The 24,152-nt window shown below is 38.0% G+C and overlaps 1 protein-coding gene across 1 annotated transcript in view; it reads left to right on the top strand.

The window, feature by feature from the left end:
- The window catches only part of RDX (radixin), a 91,647-nt gene that overhangs the window by 53,221 nt on the left and 14,274 nt on the right, over nt 1–24,152 (top strand). The window contains exons 12-15 of the mRNA XM_082684296.1: nt 805–965; nt 1,869–1,961; nt 5,841–6,083; nt 8,185–8,345. Coding sequence (XP_082540422.1) covers nt 805–965; nt 1,869–1,961; nt 5,841–6,083; nt 8,185–8,345 — 658 coding nt within the window. The remainder of the gene's footprint in view (nt 1–804; nt 966–1,868; nt 1,962–5,840; nt 6,084–8,184; nt 8,346–24,152) is intronic.

Here is a 24,152-nt window from a genome sequence, read left to right as displayed (position 1 = left end):
TGAATCACCAGGTTTACACACTTCACAGCACTCACCAAAGCACATACCCTCCCCAATGTCCATAATCCCACCCCCTTCTCCCAAACCCCCTCCCCCCAGCAACCCTCAGTTTGTTTTGTGAGGTCCTTGTTTTTAAATAAGAGTTCTCAGAATAATGTTTAAAATTAGTAGTTTTAATTAATTTAAGTGCTAGTAATATTTGTGCTAATAATATTTTCCTTTCTTATTCAACTCACTGAAAAAGAGAACAATTAACTTTATGATCTGTACACTGCAAGATCAAAATTGATGTCATTTATCTCCAGGTATTTACTTTGTCTTCATGCCTGAAGAATGGATATATACCAATAACTCAAAAGTTATAGTAATTCATGTGATTCACATCAGAATTCCTCTTCTGAATTAGTATTGTTTTCAGTCTTAATGCCTTGGGTTTACTCATCTGATACTTAAATAAGTAAAACATTATATGTAAGTTTTAAAGTGTATTGTTTTATAGTTTTGAAACAGATGACAAGTTCTGTAGGTCAAACTTTGGAGATCATATTTTTTAAAACTAAAGATGACTTCCAGCCTTATGATGTGAGTTAAATTACAAAGTATTTTCATTTCTTCAAGTTTTTTAATTGTGTAGTACTTAAAAATATTTATTAGGCTTTTGCCAAGTTAAAAACAAAGTATATGTTCATTTGCAGGTGTGCTAATTTTAAGATAGATGCTTCGTTAACCATTTTGGCTTCTTCTTTTGATAATGAGAATAATTGGAATTAACCTTTGTTGTGGGGGTGTACATATATTTGACAGAACTAGAAGAACAGACTCGAAAAGCTCTGGAACTGGACCAGGAACGAAAACGAGCAAAGGAAGAAGCAGAAAGACTTGAAAAGGAGCGTCGAGCTGCTGAAGAAGCCAAGTCCGCTATTGCAAAACAAGCTGCCGACCAGATGAAGAATCAGGAACAGCTGGTCAGGAACCTGTCTTGGTTCTATCTCAGAGAGAAAGAAAAATTTAGACAAAAGCATGAAGCAAAGCTTGTAAAACTAAGTATATTAGATCTTCTGGAAAGTAAACCAAAGATACAAGTAACCTAATCACAAAGTGTGGAAATAAACCTAAAAATTTTATTTCTGCATGAAAAAAAGAACCCAAAAAACCTAAAGATAAAACAATGAGATGTCAATAGAGTCTATTGCTAACAAAAGATTTCTGATTCACTTAAACTTTGCATAAGCCATTAGTGTGTTTTACTTTAGATAAATTGACAGTATGTTCTGATACCTTCTTAAAAGATAACTATAGGCCATAATTTATTGGGTGTTTGTTTGTGTAGTGGACTGCAGATATTGAGTGGGCATGATCTACATTCCAGGTAGATCCTGGAATTAAATATTGGTTCAAACATTTACTTGATATGTGGCCTTGGGTCTTTCTGAGCCCCAGATCCTTCCCTTTGAAAAAAGGAATAAAGGCACCAAATAGGATTGTTGGGGAATCTAATGAGCTTATTTGGCAGCATACTCTTTAAGTTATAAAGCATTATATAAAATGCAGTTTTTTTCTTTTGCGGGGTTTAGCAAGTACTTTATTGATCAAAGTTAAAATGTGCAATTCAGGTGCTGTTTTTTAAGTTCCTGCTACTGAAATGGGAAGAACTGCTTATCCATAAAATAATAAAACTGCTTTCACTGTCTTCTTACTAGTAGATTAGACCTACTATAAATAAGATGCTTATGATCTTAAATACTAACTTTTTAAAAATGAAAGACTAAGAGAATCATAGAAAGTCTAAGCATATACATTAAAGCTTTAAAGACAGAATATTTTTGAAAAAAAAATTTTATTATTGGTAATTATTTTCTTTATTTTAGGCAGCAGAACTTGCTGAATTCACTGCCAAGATTGCACTGCTGGAAGAAGCCAAGAAGAAAAAGGAAGAGGAAGCTACTGAGTGGCAACACAAGGTGATCATTTGTTTTCCACTCAGTATCATTTATTAAATATCTATTTTTGTACCCAGCAGTCTGCCGAGTTTGTAGAGGTATATAAGATACTGTCACAATTTAGAGGGAAAAGATACGTGTGTGTATGAATGTGTGTGTATTGTCATAATTACTAATCTGTTGATGCAAGCTAAGAATGGAAGAGGTGATTACTTTCTGTGGGAATGAAGCAGGTGTTGGGGAGACTCTTGTAAGTTTTAAGTGGGATCTTAAATAATAAAGTCAGTTTGGGGGCCCAGCACAGGACTCGACCCCAGGACCTTGGGATCTTGACTTGAACCGAAGGCCAATGCTTAACCAACCTAGGAGGCACCTAGGCGTCCCATAGTTAAGATTTCTAATGTAAGTTTCTTAGTAGATGAAGCCACTGCTGTCTGAAATAGTACACAAATGAAAAATCAGAGTTTAATTCAAACTTTAAATGTTAACTCTTCAATGCAACTAAAATAATTTTTAACACCCGCAGGTATATAGTTTTATGACTTTTTTGCAATAAATGTGAATACAGTTTTCTTTGCCTCTTAAATTCTCTTTGTAGCAATTTAAATTTCATAGGGAAATTTTGATAGTGAGAATTATGTATATGTGTATATGTGTATATATGTAACTCTCAAAGCAATAGAACTTGGTTAACCCATTGGACCACTTTTTTTTTTTTTAAGATTTTATTTATTTATTTGACAGAGAGAAATCACAAGTAAGCAGAGAGGCAGGCAGAGAGAGGAGGAAGCAGGCTCCCCGCGGAGCAGAAAGCCTGATGCGGGGCTCGATCCCAGGACGCTGGGATCATGACCTGAGCCGAAGGCAGAGACTTTAACCCACTAAGCCACCCAGGCGCCCCTGGACCACTTTCTTTATTAGAATTTCTGAGACACATAAACTTTTTTAGAATTAATACCAGGGAGGCAAATCCTGTGGATTATAGAAATGAGGAAGTGACACGAGAAAAATCACATTCCCAGAAGCCAGGATCACTGTTTTAACACCTTAGTGCAGATCCTTCTAGGATCTTTTCCTGTTTGCGTGTATATATACATACACACTTATGTGTTCAGAATGAGGTCATACTGTACATATGCTCCCATTTTAGTCAACTTCTCATCTCACCTGTATTAGACTATATTCATTAAATTTTAAAATTCAGATATAATTGATGTATAACCTATTAATTTCAGGTATATGACTTTGTTGTTTGATACTTGTATATATTGTGAAATGAGTTAACACCCATCACAAGAAAATTTTTTTCTTGTCATGAAAACTTTTAAGATTTACTCTCTTAGCAACTTGCAACTTTCAAATATACAATACAGTATTATTAACTGGAGTCTCCATGCTATTTGTATATTACATCCCCATGACTTATTTATCTTATAGCTGGGAGTCTGTACTTTTTTTTTTTTTAATAAGATTTTATTTATTTGAGAGAGAGCAAGCATGATTTAGGGGGTGGGCCAGAGGGAGAGGGAGAAAATCTCTAGCAGACTCCCCATTAAGCACAGAGCCTGATGTGGGGCTTGATCCCAGGACCCAGAGATCATGACTTGAATCAAAGTCAGATGCTTAACTGACTGAGCCACCCAGGCAGGCACCCTGGGAGTTGGTATTTTTTAAACACTTCTCCCATTTGCTCACCCTCCCTGCCACCTCTCACTTCTGGTAACCAGGACTTTGTTCTCTGTATCCATGAGCTCTGTTTGATTTTTTTTTTACGTTTACTTATAATTGAGATCATATGGTATTTGTCTTTGATTTATTTCACTTTGCATAGTGGCCTCAAGTTCCATCAGTTCAGACACAGATAGCTAGATTTTCTTTTTTATGGCAAAATAGTATTCACGTGTGTGTATACAGCACTTTTCTTTACCTATTCATCTGTCAGTGGATCCTTAGGTTGCTTCATATCTTGGCTGTTATAAGTAAGGCTGCAGTGAACATGACAGTATATATCTTTTTGAGTTAGGGTTTTCATGGTGGGGGATAACTACTTAAAAGGGAAATTGTTAGATCATAATGGTATTTCCATTTTTAATTTTTTGAAGAACCTCTGTAGCGTTTGGCATAATGGCTGCACGAATTTACGTACTCAGTAATGGTGCACACAGGTTCCCTTTCCTGCATATGTTCGACAACACTTGCTATTTCTTATCTTTTTGATAATAACCATCTTGAGTGGTGTGAGGTGGTAGCTCATTATGGTTTATATTTGCATTTCTGTGTTGATTAGTGATGTTGAGCACCTCTTCATGTACCTGTTGGCCATCTGTATGTCTTGTATGGAAAAAGACCCATTCAGATCCCCTTGCCATTTTTTAGTCAGATTGTTTTTTAACTGTTAAGTTGTATGAGTTCCTTATAATTTGGGTATATGATTTGTAAATATTTTCTCCCATTCGGCAGGTTGACTTTTCATTTTCTTTTTCATGGTTTCCTTTGCTGTGCAGAAGCTTTTCAGTTTGATGTAGTCCCACTTGCATATTTTTGCTTTTTAACTTTACTTTTGGTGTCAGATCCAACAAATCATTACCAAGACCAATGTCAAAGAGCTTGTTCTGTGTTTTCTTTTAGGAGTCTTACGGTTTTAGGTCTTTTGTTCAAATCTGATTATTTAGGGTTGATAATTTTGTATGGTGTAAGATAGTGGTCTGGTGTCATTGCCCCTGTTGCATATTCTTGGCTGCTTCATTATAAATTAATTATGTTTGTGTGGGTTTATTCCTGGGCAGACTGCATTCAAAATTGATCCAGAATCTTTTATAGCTGATTTGCCAGGCCAGGGTCCAAATTAGGACTTTGCATTGTGTGTGCTTGCTTGGAGGACAGGCCATTTTATGATACTGAGTTATTGGAAGGACCTGCAGATTGTCCCTTTTTTTTTTGTCTAGTTGTTTCCTCATGGTGTTATTCAGCTTGTCCTTGTATCAGTATTTCCTGTAAATTGGAAAACAGACCTTAAAACTTGAAGGATTCAAGTTAAGAAGTTTTTGGCTATGATGCCTCTTAGGTGAGACCACCATATAATTTATCATCCAAATTAGAATGTATTTTAGAGTGAAAGGTGTTATTATTAATAATTATACAATGACAACAGTGTAAAGCCGGACTTTTTAAGACAGAACAACACAGTATACCACCCAAGCAGTTGGTATGTTGGATACTTCCTATTGCATCATCTCAGAAGAACACTTAGTATCTGGTTAACCTACCATGAGTGATTTTAATTGATCACTGGATTAGAGTAATGGTGGTCTGATTCCTCCATTTACGGTGACTTGCTTCCCCTTGTGGCTAAAATGTGATCTCTTAGACATGGCATTCTTTGGCATTTTACTAGTACCATTTCTCATCAACCATTTGTATAACAGTTTTTGCAGCATTTGATCATTCTTGCCAGTATTAACAATTTTAGTAGGTTTTGCAAAGTTATGTAATTTAATTCTGTCACTTCTCCTTGCTGGCATTCTCTATAAAAACAGAGCTTTCAGGGCGCCTGGGTGGCTCAGTGGGTTAAGCCGCTGCCTTCGGCTCAGGTCATGATCTCAGGGTCCTGGGATCGAGTCCCGCATCAGGCTCTCTGCTCAGCAAGGAGCCTGCTTCCCTCTCTCTCTCTCTGCCTGCCTCTCCATCTACTTGTGATTTCTCTCTGTCAAATAAATAAATAAAATCTTTTAAAAAAATAAAAAAATAAATAAAATAAAAAATAAAAACAGAGCTTTCATCAGTAAGGCTTATTTTCATTACCCTGAAATATATTTTCTTTTAGGAAGGAAGGATAACTTGATGCTTTTAATTACCAATTTTCAAAAGGAGGTTGCTGATAAGCTTATTGTTAATGTTCAGGCTTTTGCAGCCCAGGAAGATTTGGAAAAGACCAAAGAAGAACTAAAAACTGTGATGTCTGCCCCCCCTCCACCTCCACCACCACCAGTCGTTCCTCCAACAGAAAACGAGCATGATGAGCATGATGAGAATAATGCTGAGGCTAGTGCTGAGTTATCAAATGATGGAGTGATGAACCATCGGAGTGAAGAGGAACGTGTAACAGAAACTCAAAAAAATGAGCGTGTTAAGAAGCAACTCCAGGTATTTAAAATTTGCAGTTGAATGCACATTAATAATATGGGTAGCATTTCCCCCGTTTATTGAGCTAAACTTATTAAATGGGAACATTTTATTTTTTTAAAGTTTTATATATATATATTTTTTTATCATGTTCAATTAGCCAACTTATCTCATTATTTTTTGATACAGTGTTCAGCGATTCATTAGTTGCTTATAACACTCAGTGCTCATCACCACACATCCCCTTAATACCCATCACCCAGTTACCCCATCCCTCTCCCCACTCCCTTCTGTAACCTTCAGTTTGTTTCTCGGAGTCCAGAATCTCTCATGGTTTGTCTCCCTCTCAGTTTGTCTTCCCATTCAGTTTTCCCTCCCTTCCCCTGTGGCCCTCCACACTATTTATGTTACTATTTATATTCCTTATGTTCCACATATGAGTGAATCCATATAAGTGACTTCTCTGTTTGACTTACTTCGCTCAGCATAATCCCCTCCAGTTCCATCCATGTTGATGCCAGTGATGGGTATTCATCCTTTCTGATGGCTGAGTAATACTCCATTGTATATATGGACCACATCATCTTTATCCATTCACCTTTTGAGGGGCATCTCGGCTCTTTCCGCGATTTGACTATTGTGGACATTGCTGCTATGAACAATGGGGTGCATGTGCCCCTTTTTTTTCATTACATTTTTATCTTTGGGGTAAATACCCAGGAGTGCAATTGCTGCATCATAGGGTAGCTCTATTTTTAACATCTTGGGGACCCTCCACACTGTTTTCCAGAGTAGCTGTTCAAGCTTGCATTCCCACCAACAGTGTAAGAGGGCTCCCCTTTCTCCATTCCCTTGCCAACATTTGTCATTTCCTGTGTTGTTAATTTTAGCCTTTCTGACTGATATAAGGTGGTATCTCATCATGGTTTTGATTTGTATTTCCCTGATGGCCAGTGATGTTGAACATTTTTTTATGTGCTTGTTGCCCATTTGTATGTCTTCTTTGGAGAAATGTCTCTTCATGTCTTCTGCACATTTATCGACCGGTTATTTATTTTTTGGGTGTTGAATTTGGGAAGTTCTTTACAGAAGAACATTTGGTGTTTTTTTTTTTTTTTTTTAAGCCTTTACCACTAGCTGGCCTTGTGGTTGGTTTGTGAGTGGTTGGCCTGTAGTTACCTTGTTTTATTTTTTCCATTGTAGCAAATGTTCGTTAGCCTTGGGTGATTAACCCTTAACTGGTAAGTTATTCTTTAATTACAGCTTGACTCAACGTTAAAAGGTAGGAAGTATTTTAATGCTGTCTTTTTTTTTTTTTTAAGATTTTATTTATTTATTTGACAGAGAGAGATCACAAGCAGGCAGAGAGAGAGGGGAAACAGTCTCCCTGCTCAGCAGAGAGCCCAATGCGGGGCTCGATCCGAGGACTCTGAGATCATGACCTGAGCTGAAAGCAGGGAACCAACCACTGAGCCACCCAGGCACCCCTTAATGCTAATTTTAAAAGACAAATAAATTTAGTTTTTAACCAGTGAAGTTTGCATTAAAAACATATAATAGACTACCTGTATGACATTACATAATCTGAATTATTTGTTCACATTTTATAATGGCAAAAGATCAGTTTATTAAAAGCACATAATTAAACCAAAATAGGAAATTTTAACTTTATTAGACCTTTTTTCCATATAAGTTCTCTAAATTTTTAATTGGTGAAATCTTTAAATAGTAATAAAAAGTGATCGGAGAGTTTTAATAAAGACTTTGGAGAACGTTTCTCTGACGGCATACATTTCAGATCTTAAAATAGCATTCTGTAATATTTCCATTGAACTCTTTTTTTGTAAGTTATTTCAAGTATTGTATGAGAAAGTTAAGGAAATGTACAATAGTACACAAAGTCATCATGGTTGATGAGTGGAGAAATGAAATGCAAGGAGGGTACTCTTCCCTCACCTCTACCTGTGCTGTGACTACAAGCAAAACAGTTTTGTGACAAGGGGAATTTGACTATGGGAAAATGTAAGATTTGTGACTTGTGTATTTTTGTCTTTAAAACTTTTTCATAATCTTTCTAAAACCTACCAAAAAAATAAGTCATTTTTTTCTTTCTTACCTATAGGCACTAAGTTCAGAATTGGCCCAAGCCAGGGATGAAACCAAGAAAACACAAAATGATGTTCTTCACGCTGAGAATGTTAAAGCCGGCCGCGATAAGTACAAGACTCTGCGGCAGATTCGACAAGGCAACACCAAGCAGCGGATTGATGAGTTTGAAGCCATGTGAGAGCTGTTATTTTGCATACGTGTTCTTCATAAGCTGAACCACCAACAGAGAAAAGCAGGCCTTTGCAGATGTGATGGAACGCATCCCACCTTGCCAAAGCACTTACACCAATTGACTGTGGTGGCTAAAGACATACTTGAGGGGAGCTCTTCAGCATTAAGGCAGTGTAATGTCATGCTTGATTTTCTTTTCCTTTTGGCCCAGGGAGTGGAGGACAGCGTTCCATCGCCTCCTGTCACATTTTCAGTTTCCATTGTTTTTTTTTTTCTGTTGGAGATTAACACTAAGGATCATGTCTGACAAATGTGTATGCGTGATTTCAGCACTTTGTACAGTTCAAAGGATGATGGTGACTTTATGAGTGGTTAGCTGGAGCGCCCTGTTTTCTTTTGCCCCTTCCATATTTTGCCTATGTGTATTTCCACATTCTGTCTCACTCATATTTCCCCAGCGTGCCCTTCTCCTTGCTGTGCTGATAGCCATCATTCTGCCATCATACAGGTCATCGGCATGGCTAAAATGAAGGTAGGCAACAGGGTAGACAGTCTTTGATAATTGTGTAGAAGACAGCTATGAATCATGAAAAGGATTAGAATGTTTAATAGTGTAGGATGGTTAATGTTTTAAGTCCCAGCTATATTATTGGATATTTGATATTTGCCTACTTAATTACAGTCATCTTCGACAGCCGAATTGATTGGGGTTTCATCTCCTTTCGTCTTTTGGTTTTCTTTGCTTACTGTTCACAAAGGTGTAGACAGCAGGTAGTAGTTCCCTGGGAGAATTTATTGATGAAACACTACCTGCAAATAGTAATTGTCTCTGAAAGATTAAGAAGTCTGTTCTTTCATACACTGATTTAGACAAACAGGTGTTTAATTAAAAAAAATCATTTGTTGGTAACTTATTATAATCATAAAAAACAAAAACAAAAACCAACCCTGGACCTTTCTGGAAGGGCAGCACATGAAAACATCAGTTCCAAGGAGGGGACAGTAATACTACCTCACTCCTACACCTGTGGTGATTCTTTGTTCCAACCCAGTGGAGTGTGTAAGCTCTGTGTTCTAAAATACATACCAGTACTTTCAATCATGCAAGGAGTATTTCTGAGATTTCCTTCAGAATATCTTAGAGTGCTAAATTTTTAACTGCCTTTGTTGAGCTTAATTGCAGGACCAGCTCTCTTGGAGGGATGTTGTATGTCCAAGGAAGAGAGAGAGAGAGGGGGAGAGAGTATGTGTGTGTATGTATGTGTGTGTGTGTGAGTGAGAGATTTGCCCTTGTAGCATATGAATGTCTGTACCTTCATTTCTTGATATAATTGTTACATAATCATTTCAGCAGATTTGGTTTCTAAATCATTGTGCTTATTTTTTTCATTCTCTAGCTAAAAATACGTAAATTTGGTTTGTTAATCCTACTTTAGAAATTATAATTTTAGGTTATATTGAGTTCAGTTATGTCTTAAGAAATCTTTCCAGTTGAAAGATGTTCTAATATTTACATGTTCTGGTATTTTCTTTATTGTAAAACATCTAGACTTGGAGATAAGGAAAGCCTTGTTTTCTCTGTGTGGTTCAGCTACTTTTCATTTGGTATTATGCACTCAAATTTACATTTATCTATTAAAATTGCCATTTTGTTAAGCATTTTTTCATGCACAGTAGATTCAAGTTGTGTCTGAAAATATCTCTTGTGCTTTTTTGATTTTGCTAACTATAAAAGGATTAATCTGGGCAGACATGAAAAGGAAAGGCTTCGCTTAATATATTTTTTTTGGACTTTGTAGGACAAAAGATAACTGGTTAATAACCTTGAAGTGACTGTTGTATGGTAGTTGTGCACATGCTTCAAAACACTGCAGAAGAAAATATTTCTCCTTGCAGCACATTAGAGGAATAGACGGTGAACTCTGCTCTTCATGCTTTAAAGCATAAGTGTTCACTGTTCCAAAGCATCAGGGCCATTGCCATAATAAGTGGAAACTTGGACTTCCATTGGATTTTTATTAATTTTCTACATTTTGAATTGTGTGCACTACCATTGCTACATCAGTTTGATATCAGTGTTGGAAAACTACCAGTTATATTTGCTGTTTATAATCTATTTGTAGATTAGGATTAAAATGGATTTAATCCATTTTTAAAGCTGTGTGAATTTTTCTAAACAGGAACAACTATTTGCAATATGGTTTCATAGTGATTAAACCAGTTATAACTCTTATTAGCAGTTGAGAGCACATGTTCATATAGCAATGTAAAATATATTAATGAGTATTTGGTAAATTCCAACAGACTTTTACCATTAGCATAATTTTGTGTTGTACAATTAAGTTACAATTACATCTATAATTTTGGATAACATTCATTGGTTAACAATAAAGTGACAAAAGCTCATGGCTTCAAGGTCCACTGTTGTTATTTAACATGGATTTTTTTTATATTTCTCAAAATTAGATTCTCTATAAGACCCATGAATCATCACATCTTAAAAGTGAGAAATGGATAGGGAAAAATTGCAAAATCCTCACAGATTTATCTTCCGCCAAATTATACCTCTTTTGGTATGGAAGTAATAGTGATTATTAATTTTGTGAAAAATTAAATTGTTAACTCTCTTGATAACAGAAATCATTTAGGATTTCCAGTCATTGCTTTAATTGTATATTGTTTATAGTTTATTTTTCCTAAAGAAGATATAGTTTGATTGTCATTGATTAATCTTGCTATTAAAATACAAATGTTCTTTAAAGAACTATATACCAAGTGCATTTATTTAAATACATATTTGTATTTTTAAGTGACATTACAGCACAGTTACCATGAATCTAGAAGGTTATTGTCTTTAAAAGCTTCTTCCTGATTTCTAACATAAAGATTATTCTTCTTAAGTCATAAATCTGTTCTAAAAGGAAAAGCTGAGAGTCTGCTCAGTTCATAGTAAACTGAACTGTTAACTGTCACTTGATTATTTTTTTCTCAAAGTCAGGTAGTGATTTCTTTATTCCAGTCTTTTCAGAAAAGAAAGGGGAATTTTATAGGATTGCTTTATATCTACAGTTTTTCTTTAAGAACTACAATTACCACTTACAAAGTTGTCTTAGACTATATTAGAATTCTCATTCCTAGTGATTATTAGAGAAGAATTTCAGTATTAGTGTTAGGATTAAAAATAAAAAATGTCCCTAGTTTCTGTCTCAATTTTTATTACTTTGTTGATTAGTGACATTTGTAGAAATGAAAGTGAAAGTTTTTTAGATTCAGAAACATCCCATTCTATGTATGTATGAGAAAAACAATAGGTCTGTTTTTTTGTTTTTAATCTAAAGCTGTAAACTGTTAAGCTTCAAGTTTTAAGTTTAAGGAATTCTAGCCTTTATCATTAATTTGCTGAACTGATTAATAAACCAAAATTTAGATATCCTTAAGGACAAGGGAATCTTTTTAATAGGGAGCTAGCTATACTCGTAGATCCCTTTTTTTTTTTTTTTGGGGACCCCTTCCTCTTTTAAGTTGTTTTTTTTTGTTGTTGTTGTTAAGATTTTATTTATTTATTTGAGAGAAAGACAGAGAGAGCTGAGTGAGGAGAAGGTCAGAGAGAGAAGCAGACTCCCTGTGGAGCTGGGAGCCCGATGCGGGACTTGATCCCGAGACTTTGGGATCATGACCTGAGCCAAAGGCAGTCGTCCACCCAACTGAGCCACCCAGGCGTCCCCTCTTTTAAGTTTTTTAGATGAGCAGAACTCAAGCATTTTTTTTTTTCTGCACTTCATTTTTGTAATTAGAAGATAATCTATCAAATACACTATTGTGGTTTCTTATGTAAAAGGGCAACATTCTAGTACATTTGAAAAGTTCAGTGGATTCTGCAGATGTTCCCATAACTTCATAAAATGTCAAGGCAATCCTCACATTCAACACTGGTGGTGAGGAGACCTTGGCTCATATAGTATTTCACATATTAAAGTATTTCCCATATTCCACATATTAAAGCTTATCACATTCTCATCCTTGACTTTTCTTCTTTTAAGAAAAAATCTTAACTCCCATTTTTTCCTACTGGACCTACCTCTTAATACATCCATCTTTCAAGATTTTAAGAGCTGCCATTTTCCTTCCAGAAAGATCCTGACTCCTTGCTTTGTTGCCTCAGTATTTTGACTTCCCTTAAACTCTGTGATACAAGAGTTACCTGATTTCAGATTACATATATTGCTTTAGGAGTTGGAGTAGCCATTATTTAATGACAGAATTTTAAGGTAAAAAGTTATGACTGAGATAATTACCCAATGACACATCTTTTAAATTCAGGTTTATGTTTGGCTCTGGAGTTTTCCAGATTCTAATTTAAAGACCTTAATTTAGCTGTTATATTTTTATATGCTATACTCTACATATGGCAGCAAGATTAGAATGATGGTGATTCTGTTTTGGACTGTCTTACAATGTGAAAGTTTCAATTCTAATTTCTCTTACCTCTTAGATCATTTGCATTAATCTGATAAAATACTAGATTTCTCTTAAGATGGCAGCATCATTTTGTTGATTCGTGGTGTTTGTATGCCCAGATTCCTCCATGCTTATATGAAGTCAGTTGCTTCCATCCATGTAATTTATTATTTTTATTACTTGGTTTCAGTTGTTCACTTTTATTTAATGATCATTTTAAAAAATTAAGATTCACTTTGATATTTATGCATGTCATTTAGTTTACTCCTAAAAGTAGTTAAACTGGTTTTCAGTACTGTTGACTGAATCTAAAGAGCTAATGTCTGTCTTCCTACTGATAATACGGCATCAGAATCTCTGAAATTTAGGTGATGGTCCTTGGAAAAATTCCTTTTGATAAAATGTGGATTCATTATGTGGAATTCTTTGTTGTGTTACAGCATATGCTATGATAACCCTTTTAATTTTTTTTTTTCAAGTTAAAATGTCTTAACTTATGTGTTAGACCTAGAAATGCATGTGTATTTTAGACTTAGAAGGCAATACCTCCTCCCTCCCTTTCTTTTGGTTTAAACTGAAAAGTCTCTGTAATTCAAGTCTAGCACTGGAATCCTGTACTATGACTCCATTTATGTCATTGTTTACTTTAAAATTTTAGCTGTTTTGGATAAAAGATACAGTTGTATGATGAAAGAAACTATAGCATAAAGAAGGTCAGTAGAAGAAATTAATGAATAAGGGTGAGAATAAGAATGCAGAGTCGAGTTTTTCAAGTTTGCTTATTCCCGGATGAATTACTTAATTTTTATTGCATCAGTCGAATTTTAAACACTGTATTTAAAGCTTTTTTTTTTTTTAATTTGAGAGAGAGAGAGACCACAAGTAGATGGAGAGGCAGGCAGAGAGAGAGAGAGAGAGGAAAGCAGGCTCCCTGCTGAGCAGAGTCCGACGCGGGGCTCAATCCCAGGACCCTGAGATCATGACCCGAGCCGAAGGCAGCCGCTCAACCCACTGAGCCACCCAGGCACCCTAAACACTGTATTTAAAGATATCTTTTAAAAAGTGCCTAATTGCAAAAGTTTTTCTATCTTTGTAGTAAAACTCGTTTTGTATCCTACTGACACACCAGTCAAGCATAGTAATTCTTAATATTTGTGTTAAATGTTAGAAGTTTCATGGAGTCAGTTTTCAGTTGAATCTTCATTTTTTTAGTTGTTAAAATATATAAAACATAAAATTTACCATTTTAGTTGTTTTCAAGTATGTACTGTTCAGTGACATTAACTACATTCATGTTGTACAGCTGTCGCCAGCTGTTCATCTCCAGAACTTTCTCATCATGCCAAATAGAATCTGTACCAAACACTCATTCCATCCCTCCATCTTCCCAGTCCCTGGTTACTGCCACTTTCATACTTTCTGTCCTCTGAAAGTGACTGCTTTAGTTACTCACGTTTGTCCTTTTGTGTCTGACGTCCTTCACTTAGCATAATGTTTTCAAGGTTAATCCATGTTATATGTATCAGAATTTCACTCTTTCCAAAGGCTGGTTAATATCCCAGTGTGTGTGTGTGTGTGTGTGTGTGTGTGTGTGTGTGTGTATACATATATATATATATATATATATATGTATATATATATATATGCGCCATGTTTTTTAAAAAATCTGTCAGTGGACATTTAGATTGTGTCCACATTTGACTTATGAACAGTGCTGCTGTGTACATTGGTACACAAATATCTCTTCTAGCCCCTGTTTTCAGTTCTTTGGGGTACATATTCAGAAGTAGAATTGCTGAATCATGATCATCTTATATTTAATTTTTTGAGGAATTGCCATGTTATCTGTGCAGCCACTGCTCCATTTTACAGTCCCATCAGCAAATGCATAAGGGTTCAGTTTCTCCACATCCTCACCAACAACTGTTATTTTTTGTTTTTTGTTTTGTTTTGTTTTGTTTTGTTTTGGAGAATGGCCATCCTAATGGGTGAAGTGGTATCTCATTGCAGTTTTGATCATTTCCCTTTGATGCAGTTCTCTGATACTGAACATCTTTTCATGTGCTTATTCACCCAGATATATACTTTCTTTGTGGAAGCATTTATTCATGTTTTGTCTACTTTAAAATTGAGGGGGTTTTTTGGTTTTATGTATTCTGGATTTTAATCCCTTGTCAGATAATATGAGTTGTAAATAATTCCTTGCTAGATAGAGGAGTTGCAAGTATTTTCTTCCATTCTTTGGGTTGTCTTTTCACATTTTTGATAGTGTTTTCTTTGTTGCACAAAAGCATGTAATTTTAATGAAGTCAATGTATGTTTTCTTTTGTTGTGCATGTTTTTTAAGGAGAAAAACATCTTTTGACTAAAGTGTTCCTGAAAAGGTGTAAAGCAGAGGATGGTTTTGTACAGTGGTTCGAGTCTATAAAGAGTAGGCTGTCTTGACAGGTAGGAAATGTGATTTCACTGTGCACAGACAGCAGGATGGTGAGGTCAGGGTGGGCTAGGCCAGGAGTTTATGGAGCCTTGACTCCTGTGCTGAGGTGGTTTAGTTTGATTTGAAGACATCTGGTGCTTTTTGGGAACACAGTTACTAAGGGAACAATAACTAAACTTTGCTCCAGAGGAGAATTCGTGCTGCTGAGTAAGATATAATACTAGAGAGTGTGGATATGTAAGGAAAGCTTAGTAAAGAACTTCATATCCAGTAATTAGCCTGAAGAAAGGCTGTGGTCATGGTAAAGAATTGTATTACTGCCGTCTGAGAATTTAAAGGAAATATCTAGATGTAATTTATTCTCATATTTGCTATGTGTAATTAATATTTTTTCTTCTGCTTATTTTCCACATGATCTCTTTGAGGACAGTTGAAACCTCTGTTTTCATTCTTTTATCTGTGACCTTTTGGAGAGTTTCTTCAGTGGCACAAAAAGAATAAAAATTGAAAGACGTTCAAGAACAAATGGATTGGATTCTGAGTTCTAATACCAGGTCTTACACTCTCCCAGTTTTGTTTTGTTTTGTTTTTTAAGGTTTACTTATTATTTTACAGAGACAATGCAGTGGTTGGGGGTGCAGAGGGAAAGGGAGAGTCTTAAACAGACTCTGTGCTGGGCTTAATCTCATAATCCCGTGATCACCACCTGAACCAAAACCAAGAGTCAGACGCTTAACTTACTGGGCCACCCAGGTGCCCCTGTACTCCAGTTTTTATTAGCAGTTACAGAGTTCTAAAGTTGATGGTCTGTTTCAGCATATTTCTCTGGAATCTGATTCAGACACTTTGATGTAATGCCTGACCAAGGTTAATATCCATGTATTTTGAATCACTAATACTTGTTATAAACAAGAAACATAAGAAAACTCTTAATGCAGGTGCACCTGGGTAATTCAGACAGTTAATCGTCTGCCTTTGGCTCAGGTCATGATCTCAAGAGTCCTGGGATCGAACCTAATGGATCGAGCCCTACATTGGGCTCCCTGCTCAGCGGAGAGACTCCTTCTCCCTCTGCTTCTCCTCTGGCTCATTCTCTTATCTCTCTGTCTTCCTCTCTCTCAAATAAATAAAGTCTTAAAAAAAAAAAAAAACTATTAACACAGAGTGCGTTTACAGCAATCGTGGCGTCAGTGTCGTTTCTGCTTCCCATTGGTCCTGATGATGTAGTGACTGGAAGAAAGAGGATTTTTTTAAATAGGTTTTAAGGACTTAGAAAAATAGTCCTTTCAGATCAGTATGAACGGGTCAAATTACTTACCAAACAACTCAGATTGTTGATTATTTCAGAATATACATATGAAATTATTCACTGGCTGTGACAGCTTTGAACAACTTTGGAAATTTCTGTAGGTTTTTAAAAGTTGAGATTTTACCCCCCCCCCCGCTCTTTTTTTTTTGCTTTTATTTGCCCAAGAAAGAAAGAGAGCACAAGCAGGGGGGAGTGGCAAGCAGAGGGAGAAACAGACTCCCCACTCAGCAGGGAGCCTGATACGGGACTCGATCCCAGAACCCTGGGATCATGACCTAAGCTGAGGGCAGACATTTAACCAACTGAGCTACCCAAGCACTCTAAAAGTTGAGGTTTTAAAAGTTAAGATTTGATTATGCTTCATCTGTGTGGCTTTTGCTAGAGGTAGGATTTGATTCATCTGTTTATGCCCAAATAATACATTAGGGTTTTTCTTACTTTTTGTTTTCCCCAGATAATTCCTAATATACTTTACTAATTAATTTTTAGGCCATAAAAGTTTTTGGACATAAGGAAGTATAGTCTTTTGGTAATCTAAGTTGCAAGTGGATGGTTTTCTTTTCCACTAACTTTAAGATACAATACCTTACCATTGTAGCTTGAATGTAGAATGTTACAACTTTTTAATTTGTGTTTTATTTTATTTATTTATTTATTTAAAAGATTTTATTTATTCATTTATTTTACAGAGAGAGAGACAGCGAGAGAGGAAACACAGCAGGGGGAGTGGAAGAGGGAGAAACCGGTCTCCCGAGGAGCAGGGAGCCCAATGTGGGGCTTGATCCCAGGACCCTGGGACCAGGACCTGAGTTGAAGGGAGATGCTTAACCAACTGAGCCACCCAGGTGCCCCTTAATTTGTGTTTTAAAAGTACTTTCAGGGACACCTGGGTGGCTCAGTTGGTTAAGTGGCTGCCTTCGGCTCAGGTCATGATCCTGTTGTCCTAGGATCGAGTCCCACATGGGGCTCCTTGCTCAGTGGGGAGCCTGCTTCTGTCTCTGTCTCTGCTTCCACTCTGTCTGCCTGTGCTCGCTCACTCGCTCTCTCTGACAAATAAATAAATAAAATCTTTGAAAAAAGAAAATAAATAAAAGTACTTTCTGTACTTTCACATAAAATATTTCAGTGTATGTAAAAGGAAATAATTCCAAGGTCTCTTTACTTTCTAAATAGTATTTGCAAATGTGGTATCAAACAGTGTTTTTAATAAACCATAGAATGAGAACCTAGAACCTAATCATCTGTATACTGTATAGTCTAGTATTATATGCTGGGCCACATTATATTATACATATCAGCTTATAGTATAAGTATTCACTGGAAGTGAATGTATCTTCTCGATTACTGGTCTGATGCTTTCAGGTAAGAAAATGTTCTCTACCACCTTTTATTTTTGAGCCATTGTGCTTTAGGCTTTAGACATGAGAAATTTAAAAGTCTTTCAGTTCAGTGGTGTTACGAAGGGAATGCTGCGTGGGAGACAAAGGAGGCATGGCTTTTTTCCATAAAGTGATAAGACTATTACATATGTACTTGCACATTCATTCTGCCAGGGATTTGCAGAGCAATTGCTGTTTGTGCAACGCACAGTTAGGGGTTGGCTGAGGCCCTCACGGAGTTGAGCCATGGACCCAAACTGAGATGTAGAAAGTCAAGTAGTAAATAGCAGAAGTAAAGGTGCAATAAAATGTTGGAAAGTTAGTTGGGAGTTAAGTTAGAGGTTGCTTACTAGGTCCTAATTAGTAAATAAGAAGCATGATACCAACTTGAGTGATCTGGCCGGGAAGTGTTTTCTTCATTTATAAAATGACAGCAGCTTGGGGAGCAGTGAAGTTTATAAATTCATCACTAGGCAGGCTAGCTAATATTTTAGATTTGTTAACTTGCTTCTCTGCCACTGAGGAGTTGCATATTCCTTAACATCCAACATAAATGTGTCTGATTTTCTTACAACAGTTTATTTAATATAAGCCATCTTATTAATAATGGTTTATATTAGGATAGCCAGTATTGACACATAATTTAATATTAATGAACGTTTTCATTCTATTGGTTTTAACTTGCTATTAAGTTTAGCAGTTTTTACTACAAAACCTTTTTTTTTTTTAACCTTAAGTAAATATTAGGATGTATATTCCCTCAGCAGTACAGCAGTACAGGTAGGGTTTTCTTCTGAAACCCTTGTTAATTGTGTTGAGTTTTGTAAATTTATAATGATAATGGCTTATAACAAAGCATGGGAAAACGGTTTTTTTAAAAAAGATTTTATTTATTTATTTGAGAGAGTATAAGGAGGGGAGGGTCAGAGGGAGAAGCAGCCCCCCTGCTGAATAGGGAGCCCAACACAGGACCCGGTCCCGGGACTTTAGGACCATGATCTGAGCCAAAGGCAGCCGCTCAACCAACTGAGCCACACAGGTGCCCCCAGAAAACAGGTATTTCAAGATTTTTTGGTAATTTTTCTTTGGAGACTTTTAAACACTAACATGGCCCAGTTATTGTCAATTCCTTCCTATTCTATTAAAAAACAACAAAAATAAACTTTTCACCGTGCTTAAAGAAAATTGTTTAAAAAAGAAAAAAAAGAGGGTGCTGGGTGACTCAGTTGGTTAAGCGACTGCCTCCGGCTCAGGTCATGATCCTGGAGTCCCAGGATCTAGTCCCTCATCAGGCTCCCAGCTCAGTGGGGAGTCTGCTTCTCCCTCTGACCCTCCCCCATCTCATGTGCGCTTGCTTTCTCTCTCTCTCATTTTCTCTCAAATAAATAAAATGTTAAAAAAAAAAACAAAACTAGGAAAGCAGGTATTAAATTACAAGTGTTTTTAGGAAAACTGTGTTTTTCATTGGCTTCCAGTGTTAGCTTATCATGTGTTGAAGTTGCCGAATTCTAAGAGTACTCTGCACTTTAGGTGCTGTTTAGCTACTGTGGCTAAAGCCTTATTTTAAAATGTTAAATCACTAGAATTTTTAAAAAATAAGTGATCTCTGAAACATGGAACAAGTCAATAGCTAGACTAGAATAGCACTCAAAAAAGCCTTCTTTCTCCATCCGCTGATCTCCAGCTCCTCCCAGAGGTCACTGTTGTTTCCCACCCGTGCCTCCTGTTGGAGGTAACCTGTATCCAAGCGTGTGTGTCGTACGGACTTACTGTGGCTCATGTTCACCCAAGCCTTCTGGACGCATGGTTGTGCACTTCTCACTGCACAGTGTGTTTTGGAAATCATCACCTATTGTCCAAAACTCCTGTAGCATTTCATTGTACAGCTGCTACATCACTGCTAGGAAACGTTCTTGTTTTTACCAACCCTTTGCTGTGGTAAACAATACTGTTACGTATTCTTGCACAAATACTGCTTGTGTTTTATTCCAAGAAATTGTGTTACAGTCTAGGGCATGAGGTAAGTCGACAATATCTTTTGTGTATTTTAGGTATTCCAAAATTATGAGATTATGTTTTATTTAAATGTGGGTGTACTTTTGACATTTAACAAATTTAAATAGTAATATGTGCTTATGGAAGCACCTTTAATAGGAAAATAGACATTTCTCCTCTCTCTTAATTGAATTTCTGTGTATTAGGTTTACTTCAAAGGTAGGTGACCCAGCTATAATGGTTTTAACATTTCACTTTTGGGGCCCAAGTGAGAAAGATCTGCTGATAACTAAAACTTCTCTGACTTCTTCAAATTCTGTAGTCAGAAAATGTTACTTAAAAAACAGTCAGTAGGGTAGGGTTTTCTAAATGTATGTTGGTGGCTTTTTGGTTCTTGATTTCCTTTGATTGCCACCATATCCTCAGGGGTTTGAGTCTGCTTTTGCCTATTTCTGTTAAAACAGCAACAACAAGCTCAGGTCCTCGTAAAACACTTAGTGATCTAAGGTACTTTACCAGGACACCAAACAATAATAGAAAAAGTATTACAGGCAATTTGATTCTGTGAGGGTTTCTTTTTTTTTTTTTTTCTAGTTTTAAGAACGTAGGTCAACTTAGTGGTTTTTTGAACCTGTTCAAAAACACTTCTAAGCTACAGTGTTTGTGCGTCTTCTCTTAATTCAGTGTGCTAATGTGGTCTTTCTGAAGTTAAGAAAATGTACTTTGATATCAGAACTTTCTTTTTAGATCCAATATTGCTCTTGTGCCTTTAAACTTTGACCTAGTTCTTAAATGATTTTCTTGGGCCACAAATAATTGGGAGCGGGGCATGTAGGCTAGATGTTCAAAAGTGCTAATGATATTTCATGTTAATGAGATAGAAGAAACCTTGACTTTCATGGCTTGTGGTCTCCCTTTCTTCCCCTTTTTCCAGGAGACTCACAGTGAATTCTAGGCTGATTTCTCGGGAAGGCCCGGAAGTCCATAGTGGTCGCCATTTTCCATGGCTCTTCCTGCTACAATCTGCTTGCTCCTGTCTCTGTCCTTTACCCAGTCAGTGGAGGGCAAGTCCATTCTTTCAGTGAATCAGGCCCAAACCTTGACCGTATCTATTACTCTTCTTTTTTTTTCATACCTGCATCCAACCCAACCACAAACCTGTTGGCCCAATCTTCAAAGTGCATAATGTGTCCAGAATATGACCATTTTGTGCATCCTCCCCAGCTGGCCCCCGATTCCTACTCCAGGGTTGCGTGGGTTGTTGCTAGAGCCTTCTGATGGGTTTTCTTGATTCCTATCTTGCTAGACTACAGTTTCTTTTTAAGACAGCAGCCTTAAAAGGTAAGTCAGATCCTACCACTTCTGCTCAAAATTCTCGGGGCTTTCCATCTCAGAGTAAAAGCCGTAATCTCAGTGGCATCCAGAGCCCGAGATCCGGTCCCTTGTTGCTTTTGGACCTCATTGATTTCCTCTCCTCATAAATGGAAGTCTACTGGCTGCCTTCTTAATCTTTAAACTACCTCAGGGCTCTTACTACCTTAGCTTGATATGCCTTTTCCCCCCTAGATATTTATTTAACTTACTTCCAGGTGATCTCCAGGATTTTGCTTAAATGTCCCCTCACTGTGGCCTTCCCTTACCACTTTATTTAAAATTGCACCTTTCTCAGTATTTCCTACACATGTCTTTCTGTTATCTTTCTCTATAGCACTTACCATCTAGTGTACTATATGTTTATGTTTGTATGTGGATCTTGCTCAGCTTATATGGGGTTACATCTGATAAGCCTATTGTAAGTTGAAAGTACCCGGAGTGGAAAATGCATTTAATACACCTAACTTGCCCAACATCCTAGCTTCCCCGGGCTGACCTCAGACAGGTTCAGAATTCTTACAGGAGCCTGCAGTCGGGCAAAATCGTGTACCACAAAGCCTACGTGGTACTCCAGTGTTGACTCGTGTAATTGGCTGAAGGCTATATGAAGCAGAGACAGAATAGTTGGGTACAGAACGGTCGTCAGTGTATGGGTTGCTGACCTTGGGGATGGTGTGGCTGACCGGGAGGTGTGGTGTTGCGCAACGCTAGCCTACAGAACTCACATTTTGAAGGCCGGTTTCTGCTGAATGTGTAGCATTTTCACATCACTGAAATGTCTGCAGCATTTATTGCCAGCCTTCTCCCCCAGAACTTGAGCTCCCCGAAGACAGGCATGTGGTGCAGCCCTCCGGCCTCCGGGCCCAGAGCCATGACTGGCACGGGCCGTGCTTGGTGTTGCTGCCGAGTGAACAGGGCACAGTGTGGGCGCTCTGGAGGAAAGGCCCTCATCCTGCCGGAGGGCTCTGGGCGAGAGACGATCCCTGAGCCAAGTTGTTAAGAATCGGGTGATTCCTAATCAGGGGGACAAAGACAGGAAGACTCTCCGGACAGCAGGAACTCCCTACACAAATACATGAGGCACAACAGGAGTGATTGTGGTGGGATTGTTTGTTTACGGTCGAGAAGCATGAAGTTCGAGATTCGGAAAGTGGTGTCAGGCAACCTAGAAAATCATGAGGGGAAGCAGTCACGTCTGTGCCCCTGACGTTTCTTTTTGGACAGCTGCAGTTTGGAATGCGGATGGAATGTCCAGTGAAATCTGCCAAGGTAGAATGTAAGGAGAGAGACCTCTGCCTTTCGTACAGAACCTTGATGAGAGTAAGGCATTCGAGCACTGCCGAAGCAGGAAGAGGGGGGATGGCCCCCCGGAGAGCGCCACACAGCCCCTCCACGACAGCGATGCAGGTGGCTGCTGGCGTCCTAGGAAAAAACATCTGTCGCAGCATTTCAAGTGGACACTGGTTTTCCAACAGGAAGGTAATTGAGAAGAGGACTTGCCCTGCAATTAGAAGTGTTTTCTTTTTTCACTTACCAGTACAGTGTCTTCTGGAACTTATTCCCACAAACTTCTGCATATGCAGGAAAATGCTCTTCCTGGCAGCGTCCTCCGTCACCTCCAGACATCTGACGCGGACACTGATGAGGACCCCACCCGGCACCCCTGCTCAAGTCCATGAGATGATGTCTGGCAAATGAACGTCTGTCTCCAGGTCTACCTTCTGGGGATGCTCCGTGTAGCACCTGAATGACTGAACCTACATTAAATGTTTGTTAAATACTTGAAGAAGCTTGCGGATTCACAGATCCTTTCAAAAATTCATAGTCTAGAGAAGGAAACAGAGGAGTTAAACAGTGTGACAAAGAGACAAGTAAACAAGAGAACACGTACAAACATCTGGGCAGTAGCCAGCCTGCTGGAGACATCTGCAAACCTACGGACGCTGTGGAGATCGCCAGCAGTTACCTCCGGAACAAGCACCCTTCCCCAACCCCGTCCCGCTTCCTTTTAAGGCTGAAGGAACATCTCAGTGGATGTCGGGTGGTGGTCTCAATGCTCTGCACAGGAAGGTCCCACCTTCCACGTCATTTCTAATGCTAGAGCTAGGGGTGTTAGCTATGGGCAGAGACTGAAGTCCGGGACCAAAGCCAGCTCTAGAACCCAATAGGGGGCACTGCTGAGTAGTGGTAGGACTGCCCTGGGGTGTGGATTAGAAAAGTCCACTTCGAACTTGGGCTAATTCTAGAGACCTCAGGATTTTGTGTATGTTCTGGAGCTGCTAAGGAACTTTTGGTGGGAGGAGTCCTTGCATTTATTCACCCAGATATTTTAGTACCTACTCCCCTCGAGGCACAGTGTACATATTGGTCATTGAGAATGTAAGAGTCAGTAAGACCAGATCATTATCCTAACAGACTTACTTTCTACAGAAATACAGGAAACACAGGCTGAGTAATTAAAAGTTTGTGAAATAGTCTGAGTTGTGAAATTGCCAGTATCCAACCATCTTTGACCTATAAAAGCAGCAGATTTGTATCAACACTATGAAAAAAAAAAAACAAGTGACTATGTTGGGGAAAATATGAGGATAACTGGGGTTAGGAAAGTCTGAAAAAGCCTCTGCAGAAGGCGGTATGTAAGTTGCCCCCTGAAAGAAGAGAAGGCTGCCTTCTCCCTTTTATTTACATGGGGCGGGGGCGAGTGCCAGCACGGGAGGGGTCAGAGCAGTGCCCTGGGCCTGGTGGGGCTGGTGTGTCACCAGAAATCTGTTCTAAGGAGCCCCGCCGCGTCTCAGATGCAGGAAGCCCACTGTTGCTGTACCTTCTGGTTTTCCAAGATAAGCCAGAAAACAGTTTTT

This window comes from Mustela nivalis (genome assembly GCF_964662115.1).
Source record: "Mustela nivalis genome assembly, chromosome: 9".
NCBI classification, from domain to species: Eukaryota; Metazoa; Chordata; class Mammalia; order Carnivora; family Mustelidae; genus Mustela; species Mustela nivalis.
This window is presented reverse-complemented; position numbering and strand designations above follow the sequence as displayed.